This window comes from Phyllostomus discolor, chromosome 12 (genome assembly GCF_004126475.2).
Source record: "Phyllostomus discolor isolate MPI-MPIP mPhyDis1 chromosome 12, mPhyDis1.pri.v3, whole genome shotgun sequence".
In the NCBI taxonomy this organism is placed as follows: Eukaryota; Metazoa; Chordata; class Mammalia; order Chiroptera; family Phyllostomidae; genus Phyllostomus; species Phyllostomus discolor.
In genome coordinates this window covers 26,031,006-26,042,474 of record NC_040914.2, presented here as the reverse complement: position 1 = coordinate 26,042,474, position 11,469 = coordinate 26,031,006, and the positions used below count along the sequence as shown (strand labels likewise).

General features: G+C 58.8%; 2 protein-coding genes across 7 annotated transcripts; one reads left to right on the top strand and one right to left on the bottom strand.

Annotated features, from left to right (window-relative positions):
- Positions 1 to 331: 331 nt before the first annotated feature.
- On the bottom strand, positions 332 to 3,666 carry ZNF524 (zinc finger protein 524). 5 transcript variants are annotated; one of them, XM_036012726.1, is made up of 3 exons: positions 2,895 to 2,988; positions 1,512 to 2,308; positions 332 to 1,393 (listed from the first exon to the last, which is right to left on the bottom strand). In XM_036012726.1, exon 3 carries the CDS (start codon positions 1,352 to 1,354, stop codon positions 563 to 565), a length of 792 nt encoding a protein of 263 aa, XP_035868619.1. In that variant the 5' UTR covers positions 1,355 to 1,393; positions 1,512 to 2,308; positions 2,895 to 2,988; the 3' UTR covers positions 332 to 562. The 5 variants fall into 5 exon arrangements, with proteins under 5 accessions (XP_035868619.1, XP_035868618.1, XP_028385640.1 ...); XM_036012725.1 differs by having other exon boundaries at positions 1,512 to 2,404; positions 2,895 to 2,953; XM_028529839.2 differs by lacking the exons at positions 1,512 to 2,308; positions 2,895 to 2,988 and adding an exon at positions 3,580 to 3,666.
- On the top strand, positions 3,056 to 9,770 carry FIZ1 (FLT3 interacting zinc finger 1). 2 transcript variants are annotated; one of them, XM_036012723.1, is made up of 3 exons: positions 3,056 to 3,189; positions 5,112 to 5,462; positions 7,549 to 9,770. In XM_036012723.1, the coding sequence occupies exons 2-3, from the start codon at positions 5,151 to 5,153 to the stop codon at positions 8,737 to 8,739; spliced, it is 1,503 nt and encodes a 500-aa protein (XP_035868616.1). In that variant the 5' UTR covers positions 3,056 to 3,189; positions 5,112 to 5,150; the 3' UTR covers positions 8,740 to 9,770. The 2 variants fall into 2 exon arrangements, with proteins under 2 accessions (XP_035868616.1, XP_028385638.1); XM_028529837.2 differs by lacking the exon at positions 3,056 to 3,189 and adding an exon at positions 3,686 to 3,787.
- The last annotated feature ends 1,699 nt before the right edge of the window (positions 9,771 to 11,469 follow it).

Genomic DNA, 11,469 nt, shown 5'->3' with positions numbered 1-11,469 from the left:
GGTCAGGACAAAGAGATGGGGCAAAGTGGTGGCTGCAGAATTTCCAGGAATCTGGCTGGAGTGGGGATGGACGCCTCGAGTTACATCTACACAGAACGCTCAATATTTTACTTAGAGTGGATATTTAGGAGAGTGCTTTGGGGTCTTCTAGAGGTGGAAGAGGAGACAAAGGCTCCCCACAAGCCACTTCTATAGCACCAAGTTAATGAGGCACATGACATGGGGCCCTCCCAAACTCCATGCACCCCCGTGGGTGGTATAGTGGCAGAAGGGTACCTGAAAGGAATAGAGAAGGGCCAGCCCTGGTACCATCACTGAATCCACACAGGAAGCCAGAAGGCAGTGATTTATTTCCATGGCTCTTGCCTCCAAGGGCCTGTCAGTCCAGGAGTGGGTGGCAGAAGGCAGCAGGGCCCAGAAGTTTAGGTCCTTACCTGCAACCCCCTCCCACAACAGGGAGACCACCAGACCTGAGGGTGTCCCAGGCTCCCTGCCCAGGTGCAGCACCAGCTGAACCCCCAGCTCTAAACCTGACCTGGGGAAGGGTGGCTGGGGGTGTGGGTCAGGCCGGCTCTTTCCCTTCCAGCTCCTCCTCCTCTTCCTCAGCCCCTGCTGTGGCTGGGATGCCCTCATCATCCCATGGTGGCTCAGACTCTGTGTCCAGGGGACACACGGGTGCCCCCACGGCCTCGGGGTGCTTGCGTTTGGCATGGCGCCGGAGCGAGTTGGCCTCTGTGAAGCGTAGCCGGCAGATAGGGCACTGATACGGGCGCTCGCCGGAGTGGACACGGTGGTGGTGGGCCAGCTCACCCGCCTCACGGAAGCGGCGGGGACAGAGTGGGCAGCGGAAGGGCCGCAGGCCGGCGTGGATGTTGCAATGCCGCCGCAGGTGGCTGGACCGCTTGAACGTCTTGCCGCAGTCCTTGCACTCATGTGGCTTCAGCTCAGAATGAGAGATGCTGTGGCGCTCCAGGTCCGAGAGGTAGGGGAAGGCCCGCAGGCACACTGGGCAGAAGTGTGGAGCCTTCTTAGGGCCGGGCCCCTCAGGCCCACCGGCTACTGACCCTTCAGAGACCGTATAGGGCACTCCCTGATCATCGATCAGCAGGAGGTCATTGCCACTGTCACTGCCCACAGGGACCGTCACCCCTTGCACCAGTGGGGACTCCTGCCCTGACTTGGGGGGGCGGCCCCGCTTTCGAGGGAGGCAGGCCTTGAGTGTCTGATTGGAGGAGGTGGCCCTCCCAGCACGTCCGCCTCGGCGGCTCCGGGAAACAGAAGGAGGTAAGGCCAGAGGTTTCTCTTCTTCCTCAGGCAAAGACGAAGGCAACGGGTCTGGGCTAGGGGTGTCCATTGAGCAGTGGGGGCCTTGGGTCTGGGCACCAGAGCCGGGCTAAGAGGAGAGAAAGAGCAGCTGTCAGCGCAGGGAGGGTCTGGAGAACCCATTGTCCCCCAAGACCTCACCTATTCCTTTGTCTGGGTCTCACAAGCTGGGCATGGCTGACATTTACCTGGATCCACAATTATAGCGATGCTGGTGAGGAAAAGAGCAAGAGAATTCTGTGCCAGTTGGTTAACATACTGCCCTGAGCCTCACAGGTGTTCCCCAGGCCTCCCAGACCCCTGCCATGGATCTCGAAGTTCAAGGTCAATTTGAGCCAAAATAAAGAAAAATCCTGAAGGGAGTACAGAGTCCAACTGAGGGTACAGGCCAGTATTGTGATCCTTAAAGCAGACAGTCCATCAAACCCCAGAGCCATAGAGGCCTGAGAAATGTTTTTGTCCGCTCTCTTGATTGGCAGAAGCGGGAGGGCGAGGGGTTCAGGACCAGAAGAAAGGGACTGGTCCCAGGTGATGTTTGATCCAGGGTCGGTGAGGAAATATATTGGAGTCTGGTCTCCAGAGTCAGATGTTCTGGGTTCGATTCCTCAGTCTGTCACTCTCTCTGTGGCTTTGAGTAAGGTGCTCACTTTCCTAAGCTTCAGTTAAGCCTTCTGTAAAACTGGATGAATAGTCCCACCAACTTGCAGGAACATGCCATGAGGACAATACACATAAAGTGCTCAGTACACAGAGCACTTAGGAGACATTAGCCCTGAGTAAGATCGCAATCACCCTCATTTTCCAAATAGGAAAACTGAGGTACAAGAAAGTCAAGTCAGTTGCCCAAGCTCCCTGTGTCAGGAAGTGGCAGGGCTAAGATTCAAACCAGATCTCACGCAGACACAATAGCCCAGGGAATGAGGAGAAAGGGACTCGGGACAAGAGGACATCATGGGGTCCGTTGGTCCTGTGTTTGAATGCAGCTCTGTGAAATGGAAATGCCAGAGTTGACCGTTGGCTCACAGTACGTACTCGACAAACTACCACCACCGCCATCATCATCAGAGCTCCGACCAAGGAACTAGGGGAGAGGGAGTTAGCACAGGTGTAGCCAGGCGCAGAGGCCACAGGTGCCACTGCGCCCCCTTGGAACAGGCGCACAAGCGGAAGCCCAGAGGCGGGACAAGACACTTTTCCAGGACTGCAAGGTTCACTCCGGTGGGGGTACCTGGACTACAACCAATGCCTCCGGAGCTGTGCTCGACCCTCGCCCTCTGCCCGAACACTAGCAGACGCGCGCCCGGCGGCCCCCGAGCGCGTAAGGCGGGCCCTTTGGGGGTGGCGGCCAATGAGCGGCGCCGGGCCGCGGACGGCGGGGGCCGCCAGGAAGGGGGTCTGCGCGAGAGCGCGCGCCCGGGCCGGCTCCGCAGGGCGCGAGGTCGGCGAGCGCACGCCGCTGCGAGCGCGGGAGCAGGAGCAGGTGTTGGGGGGCGCGCTCCGGGAGCGCGCGGCTCCAAGCCTTCCCCCCCTCCGCTCCCCTTCCCCCGCCCGGACCCCCTCCTCTCGGGTACCTCATTTGCATGTCGCCAGGGCTCGAGAGTGTGCGCGCGCGGGGGGCTACGGGGCCGACGCTTGGGAAGGGGCGGGGGAGAAGGGGCCCAGCCCCGCGGTGGCGCGCACGACGGACAGCCCCGCCCCTCAGAGCGGCTGCCGGAGGCCCCACCCATTACCCCACCCCGTTGGACCCGCGCCCGCTGGGAACAAAGGGACGCGCTGGGCCCTAAGGGCCACTAACATCAGCACCTGCGCTCACGGCGCACTAGCTCGCCCCAAGCGGGAAGTAACCCACCGACACATCCCAACCAGGTAGAAATGCCTTTCCTTCCACAAAGTACCCAGTCGGAGACCCAATCAAACACAGGTACCTAAAGGATGAGAAATGGGAAAATGGCTGCTTCTTCCCGTAGTTAACATGGCGCCTCATAAGCTTCAATGCCTCCTGGAGGGCTGAGGACAAGATGGAGCCTGCTGTTTCCTCCTATCTCTATCGCAATAGGAGGACTTTGGTTTCTCTTTTCTCCTGATGCAACTCTAACATCCTATTCAGAAGGAGCCTGAGGCTGCGAAAATGGACTCAGATCTGCCCTCACCCGCCAGCGTCGACACCGCTGGGGGAAGGCGGTACACTGAATTTGGTGCCCTTAGTCTATATGGCGCCAGGGTCACCCTGAGCCCCGCCCCTCTCCCTGCCCTTACCTAAGATGGCGCTGATCTAGCTTCTCTCACAGTGCTGGGAAAGAGACGGGAAAGAGGGAGAAGGGCGGGTGGCTGGGAGGAGGGAGGCCAAGAAGGCGGGAGAAAGGGGGAGTACGGGGGAAAGGTAGCTGAGGCGGAAGTCGAGGGGCCCCCCGGGTGGAAGTGACGCTACCCCCGCTGCCCAAAATGTCGGCGCCCAGAGGGAGGTGTAAGTAATTAAAGAGGAAAGCCGACTGACTTTCCTGGCCTCCCGCGGCCGCCCTAGGGCTCCAGAACCCCAGCGCAGTACGAGCGAGGTGGACTCGCCTGGCCGCGGTCCCGCTTAGCCCGCCCCCACACCGGGCGCCCGGGGCCGCACCTTTTAGGAACGGGGGGGGGGGGGGCACAAAAGGCCAGCTCTGAGCGCCTGGGTCCTGGAGCGAACTGGGGAGGGGGCAGGCCCCGCCTCCTCCCCACCCAGTAGACGGCGGGGCCTAGTGGAAGCTGGGGGCGGAGCAATGATTGGGAGGAGTCGGTGGGCGTGGTTTGTGGGTAGGATGGGTGGGGCTTGGAGGGAGCAGGTCCGTGGGTGGAAGTGGGAGGAGCTTAAGCAAAGGGGTGGGGTTGATAAGGGGGCGTGGCTCAATGTGGTAGAAGAACTCGAGGCCGCAGGGTCCTAATTAGAGCTGAGTGGGGGGAAATGGGGCTTAGTGTAAAGGCAGGAGGAGCTTAGAGTAGAAGGGGTGGAGTTTGTACCGAGGCGTGGCTTAGAGAAACGTGGACATAGTGAGGGGGTGCGGTTTAGGTGTATAATTTGGGGAGTCTTAGTGGAAATAGCAAGTCTTTATAATACAGGTGAATTGACTTAGGAGGCCTGGGGTGAGACTCAGAAGGGTTGAGAAAGTGGGAAGTGTTGGGTAGTCCGGGTCTTGGAAAGGACAGGACTGACTTTAAGGCTGGGTTTAAAGACAACTTGAGTGGGGTTTGGCTGTAGGTCTTAGTGGGGAAAAGACGTAGGACTTAAAGAGGATATTTGGAGGAACTTAGTAGGTAGTAATAACCGCCACTAGAGAGCTAGGTCCTCTTATCATCCGTATTTTGCAAGTGAAAAGAGTTTCAGTGGGTTTTATCCGAGGTTCCAAGACTTGAATCTTCAAAGAGTGGAAAGAGCTTACAGTGGAATGGGAGGGGCTTGTCAAGGAATAGAAGAGGCTCCTGGAACTGTGTTGAGGGACTTGGGACAGAGTAGGCAGGACTCGAGCAAGAGTGGGCGGGGCTTAGGGAGCAGGAATCTGATCTCAAAGAGTGGGTGAGACAAATCATTGGGGTAAAGGCGACTGGGTGTGATTAGGTAGATTAGCAGATGAGTGGGGGAAGGGTTTGTAGGGGAATGGGCTTAAAGACAGTGGGCGTGATCCTGGTGGGAGTGGCTTAAAGGTTAGTGGTCAGGGCTTCAAGGGGATAGGTGGGGGGTCTGAGTCCCTAGAGTGTGACCTCGGAGGACTAAGGGGAGGTGACTCCCTCACCTTCCCTCACTGTCTCCCTTGCTCCAGAGAGCCCCCCACTCACAACTGCCCTCACGCCACGCCACCATGGATGACGCCCCACTGGCAGCACCCCCTGTCCCTGCCCCGGCCCCGGCCCCAGCACCGCCCGCCGCCGCCCCCCGCGTCCCGTTTCACTGCAGTGAGTGTGGCAAGAGCTTCCGCTACCGCTCGGACCTGCGGCGCCACTTCGCGCGTCACACTGCTCTCAAGCCCCACGCGTGTCCACGCTGTGGCAAGGGTTTCAAGCACAGCTTCAACCTGGCCAACCACCTGCGCTCGCACACGGGTGAGCGGCCCTACCGCTGCTCCGCCTGCCCCAAGGGGTTCCGAGACTCCACTGGCCTATTGCACCACCAGGTGAGTCCTGCAGGCCCATCCAGCTGCCCCCCTGGGCTGGACGTGCCCTTAGAGCCCCAGCCCCACTCTGGGCAACAGAGAAAACTTTTTTCCTCTTCCTCACTCCCAGCCCAAGTGCCCTGACCAGTCAAAGCACCGGGGCTTTCTCTCTCAGTCTCCAACTATATAGGGATCAGTACATGTGTCCCACCTGTAGGCTCCTCTCCTATCCCACCCCCTACCCCTACACCCCGTGCCCCTGCACACCAGCCTCTGAAGTTTCGTGTTCATTGTTTCCGTGCATTTTTAAAAACAGATTTACCACGTATATACTTAATTCTTTTATTCAGTGATGGTCTGTTGAGAGCTTTCCCTGCTCCTGACACTGGGGTCTCCAAAGGGAAATCAGTCAAGTCCTAGTGTTTGGAGAAACTTACATTCCACCAAAGGTAGACAATCAACGAGACAGCAAATACGCAAGCAAGAATGTTCTGGAAAGGGAGCAGTGTTAGGAAGGAAGTTAAACAACAACAAGCTGATGTGCAGGAGTGAAGTTGGGAGAGCCAAGGGCCACCAGACAAGGTGGGGAAGGCCAGGGCAGGGTGCTATCTGAGCTGAGACCTGAAGTAGGAGCAGGCATCCGCTGCGGGAACAGCATTTCCGGCAGAGGGAACAGTAAGTGCAAAGGCCCTGAGATGGGAGGGGTGTGGTGTGTATGAGAAGGGGGTGGGAGGCCCTGTGGTTGGGGTGCAGCGAGCCTGGGGAAGAGCAGAAGGAGTTGACGCAGAAGGCGGGCAGGGGCTGAGTCACGTACACCTCCTTGCTGCTGTGAGGAGTGGGATCTTATTCCATGGGCCAGGCATTCCTGCGACAAGGTTAAGCAAAACCAGATGCCTCCTGGCCTTTCATACTTGTCCCCTCTTCTGTCTCATGGCATCTGCCTTGGTTCAGGACCTCACAGCCTGGATGTTGGCCCCCAACTTTCTAAGCAGTCTTACTACCTCTTGTCTCTCGTCATCATATCTAGCCTCTGTGGCCTGGAACCCTCTCCCTCCCACTGAAACCCCTGGTCCTTAACTTCATGTGACATTCACAGCCCTCTGAGGTCTCACTGCAAGCCAGTAGTAGTTTATAATTCAACTGAGAATTTAATGGGTATCTAAGGTCTGCAGGGTCCTGGGGGCGGGGTTGGGGCGGGAAGGACAGAGACAAAACAGACACAGTCCACTCCTTCCGTGGCCTCCCAGAGCCCTGAGTCTAGTGGGGGCGATAGTCACTGAACAGCCAGGTTAATAAATGTCAAATTGAGACAGGGGGACAGAGGGTCACCGTATTCTGAGGCTAATACGAGAGACACTACAGCTCTCTGGGAAGACACTACCATCAACAGAACTGTACACTCAAAAGCCGTGTCTGGGCCAACATCAGTAGAGGCCTGTGCAAGGTCAGGTGGTCTCATTCTGCCACCTGACCATGTTTCAGGTGATCCACACATGTGTGGCTAGTGGTCACCAATTAGCAAGTACAGAAATGGACTGTTCCCATCAAATGGAAAATGCAGAGGCTTCTATTCGATGGTTCAGCTGTCAAAGTTGCCACAGCATTTGCAGGGAGAACCCCACCTCCTACCCCAGGTGATTACCAAAGCCCCTCCACTGGGTTGGGGGAGATACGTAGCACATAGGAAAGTTTGTTGAGAGAGGCCAATAGTTGTCCAGGTTTTCACAGAAAGTGGAAGGTGGAAGGCAGAGCTGCAATTTGAATCCAGGCCCACCAGTGCTCAGATCCTCAGTGCTTAGCCGCTCTCCCAGGAAGTCCCAGTCTCCTAGGTAGGCTTGTTGGACTTGAGTAAGAGTTAGTCAGGAGCAATGGGAGGAAGAGTACCTCTCTTCCTCAGGAATAGTGCGTGCCAAGGTGCTGAGGCCGGAGGGACTAAGGGCATGCCAGCCTAGCCCAAAGCAGAGGAAGAGAGGGAGGGTATGGGGGCTGGATCACGGCCTTGTAGACCTGGCAGGGAGCTTGGGCTACCTCCCTCCAAGAGTCCAGAAGTCTGTCTTGCCGGCTAGACCCTCAGCCCTGATCCTCTCCTCTCCCTCCCGTCCCCCAGGTCGTCCACACTGGCGAGAAGCCCTACTGCTGCCTGGTCTGCGAGCTCCGCTTTTCCTCGCGCTCCAGTCTGGGCCGCCACCTCAAGCGCCAGCACCGCGGCGTGCTCCCGTCGCCCCTGCAGCCGGGCCCTGGGCTGCCAGCCCTGGGCGCGCCCTGCTCTGTCTGCTGCAACGTGGGGCCCTGCTCCGTGTGCGGGGGCGCGGGTGCTGGCAGTGGAGAGGGCCCAGAGGGGGCGGGCCCTGGCAGCTGGGGGCTGGCAGAGGCCGCTGCTGCTGCCGCTGCTTCGCTGCCCCCATTCGCATGTGGTGCCTGCGCACGGCGCTTTGACCATGGCCGTGAGCTGGCGGCCCATTGGGCCGCACACACCGACGTAAAGCCCTTCAAGTGCCCGCGCTGCGAGCGCGACTTCAATGCGCCTGCGCTGCTGGAGCGGCACAAGCTAACCCACGACCTGCAGGGCCCGGGAGCACCCCCAGCGCAGGCCTGGGCCGCCGGGGCTGTTGCAGGGCCTGAGACCCCTGCAGAGGGTGGCGCTGCGGAAGCAGGTGATGCCAGGCCAGCCTGGGACGGTGGGCTGCTCCTTGGCCGCGTAGGGGGTGGTGTGCCTGAGCTGGGGACACTGCTTCCCGAGGGTGGTGGGGAGGCCCCTGCTCCTGCGGCCGCAGCGGAGCCATCGGAAGACACACTGTACCAGTGCGATTGCGGGACCTTCTTCGCTTCGGCGGCAGCACTGGCCAGCCACCTGGAGGCGCATTCGGGGCCGGCCACCTACGGCTGCGGCCACTGTGGAGCGCTGTACGCAGCCCTGGCGGCTCTGGAGGAGCACAGGCGAGCCAGCCACGGGGAAGGCGGCGGGGCGGAGGCGTCCCCCGTGGCCCCTGAGGGGGAGCCCGCATCAGGGGAGCCGGCGTCCACCTCCGGCCGCGGCAAGAAGATCTTTGGCTGCTCCGAGTGCGAGAAGCTGTTCCGCTCACCGCGGGACCTGGAGAGGCACGTGCTGGTGCACACGGGTGAGAAGCCGTTCCCGTGCCTCGAGTGCGGCAAGTTCTTCCGCCACGAGTGCTACCTCAAGCGCCACCGGCTGCTGCACGGCACCGAGCGGCCCTTCCCCTGCCACATCTGCGGCAAGGGCTTCATCACCCTCAGCAACCTCTCCAGGCACCTGAAGCTGCACCGGGGCATGGACTGACTGCTGCTGGCTGGCCCGGGACTGGACTCACGGCCCCCGGGAGACTGCCCAAATCCCCACACGGGCCCTAAGTTGAAGGGCCCTGGGGCTGGCGAGATGGGACTCAGGGCCCCCAGGGGACCGTCCAAATCCAGACATGCACCCTGAGTTCAGGAGTCCTGGCTGGAGAGGTGGGGCCCTCTGCTGGGGGTCCGGGGTCTATGAAGACTGGAGCTTGAGGCCTCCCTGGAACCTGTGCTGGGTGCCCCCTAATTAAAGGGCCTCTAGGCCGGGGGGCCCAGGGGTGAGAAATGGGTCTCCGCAGGTAATTTTCACCTTAAGGGCCCTCATGAAAGATGAGCACCCCTCCCCCAAGGGGAGTCTGCCTCTCCCTGAGAGCCATCATTCCCAAGGATCTTGATCTGGAGAACGTAGGGCAACCACGTCCCTATGTTTCCCCGGGTCCCCTCCGAATGCTACCCACCTGTCACTGGTGCCCTTAGGGAACGGGTAGCACCGGAATCTGCCTTCCCCTGTCTCATTCCCTATGCTGAGAGAGGACCAGGGCAGACGCCCCCTGCCCTCAACCCACTCCCCAAGTAGGCCCCCCCTACTGCAGAATGGATCAACCCTAATGACTTTCCCCATCCCCAAGCACTAGAATAGGCCAGTTGGAAACCCCCGCACCCAGTAGGATGGACTGATGCAGGTATACACCCTCCTGTCCAGTGGCAAGGGCTGGCCCAGGCTGTGGCCTGCCCCGCCCCCGCCCCGCAGTGAGTAGGGCAGACACACCACCCCTCTCCTGATGCATTCCCCGTCCTGTGAACCCATCTGAGCAGGAGGTGGCGGACACTGGAGTCTCCCTCCTGCTCTGCTGTAGAATGTGTCCGTCTTTCCATTCCTGTCAGTTTGTCTGTCTCTGTGTTCCTCCCAACACCAAGGGAAAGGAGGGTTTGGCTAGGGGGACCTCCCCATGAGCCTCGACCTCACCCCCTCTTCCCAGTCCCCAGTGTCTCCAGGGCTCCCAATAAACCTCGTCCTGTCAGTCAGTCAGCGCTGCCTCCTCATCTGAACTCGGGCTCCAGGGGGTGGGGACTTCTCCCTCCCTGACTTAGGACACACCCCCTAAATGGAGACAGAGCCCTCCGAGGAACTTCAAGTCCTTGAGAGAGTGCCCACCCCCTAAAATCTGAAATAGTTTACATGTCATCTAAGTGGAACCCTGCCCCTTAAACACAAGACCCACCTCCAAAGATGAACGTGTCCCCCACCCCAGAACCAGACGGGTCCTTCTGAGACCATCAGTCCTGTGGGCCACGCCCTCTAAAAACCCAACTGTCTCCTTTCAGACAAGTTCCTACCTTAGACTCTGCTTCCTGGGTTAGTTTCTTCAAGGTACCTCCAACCCCAGACTAGGGTCCACTGGTCAGAGAATGGGCGGGCCTTCAGATCGCCTCCTGGGAGTGAAAATACATTCCTGTACTGAGTGCCTATTGCATGCCAGGCATTGTAACCCCTCTGGGGACCCAACAGTGAACAAAGCCACTTGTGGAGTTGCTGGTAGCCTGGTGTGGGGACCACAAGGTATGGAAAGAGTAATAAACGAAGAAGGCAGTTTCAGAGAGTGGTGAGCACTCTGAAGGGAACGAGGTAGGGTGTCAGGGAAGGGAGTGGCTGAATTCCGCTACCTTCGGCAGGGTGGTCTGGGTTGGGTTCCCGTGGAGGTGGCATTTGACCCAAGACTGCGGGGGGGGGGGGTGAGGAAGGAGGGGCCAAGTGGAGCCTGGTTGGGCCCAGGAGGGCTATGGGCCTAGAGGAGGGAGGGGTGAGACAGGTGGGGAGGGAAGTCGGGGTCAGGTCCCATGGAACCTGGTGGGCCCAAGTAGGCACATGATTGTACTTCCTGGGTGAGCAAGGTGCTAAACGTGACTTTACAAAGACCCCTCTGGCTGCTGAGTGGAGGGTGAACTTGAGGGAGGCAGAGGAGTGGCAGCAGAAGACCACCTTGGTCTGCCAGTAGAGAGGCAGGAGGGCCTGCACCAGAGTGACAGAGACAAATGGGTGGATTCGAGATGAGTTCTGGAGGTAGAACGTGTGTGATGGGAAGGGGGGAATTGGGAGAAATTGGTTGGGGGGGGCGTGTATTAAGACCAGAAAACTAGAGGAGGACAAGCTTGGGCAGAGGCAATGGGGATCAAGAGTTCCATTCTGCCCTGACCATGTGGCTCAGTTGGGTGTCATCCTACAAAGTGAAAAGCCACCAGGTTTGATTCCCGGTCAGGGCACATGCCTAGGTTTCTGGTTTGGTCCTCAGTTGGGGCACATACAAGAGGCAACCAACCAACATTTCTCTTGCACATCGATGTTTCTCTCTCTTTCTCTCTCCCTTCTGCTCTCTCTAAAAATAAATAAGTGAAATCTTTTTTTTAAAGAAAGTTCCATCCTGAGCTTCTCAGGTGTGAGATGCCTGGGAGGCTGGCACAATCTCATAAGGCTGAAGGTGTGTATAGCCTGTGATGCAGTAATCCCACTGCTAGGCATGGACTCTAGAGAAACTCGTGTTCCCCAGCCCTAGGAGACACATCTCACAACCTCCACAGCAGTGAAATGGTCAGCCCCAAACTCTGAACTGCAAAGCCCATTGCTACGGTCTGAATGTTTGCATCCCCTCAGATTCATAAGTTGAAATCTTAATGCCTATGTGATGGGATTTGGAGGTAGAGCCTCTGGGAGTTGCTCAGGTCAGCA

Excerpts from the sequence above, each read along its gene's own strand:
- FIZ1 (XM_036012723.1), top strand. The coding sequence starts at position 5,151 with ATGGATGACGCCCCACTGGCAGCACCCCCTGTCCCTGCCCCGGCCCCG. Across the intron at positions 5,463-7,548 it reads CTGGCCTATTGCACCACCAG|GTCGTCCACACTGGCGAGAA; the intron begins GTGAGTCCTGCA and ends CCCGTCCCCCAG.
- ZNF524 (XM_028529839.2), bottom strand. The coding sequence starts at position 1,354 with ATGGACACCCCTAGCCCAGACCCGTTGCCTTCGTCTTTGCCTGAGGAA.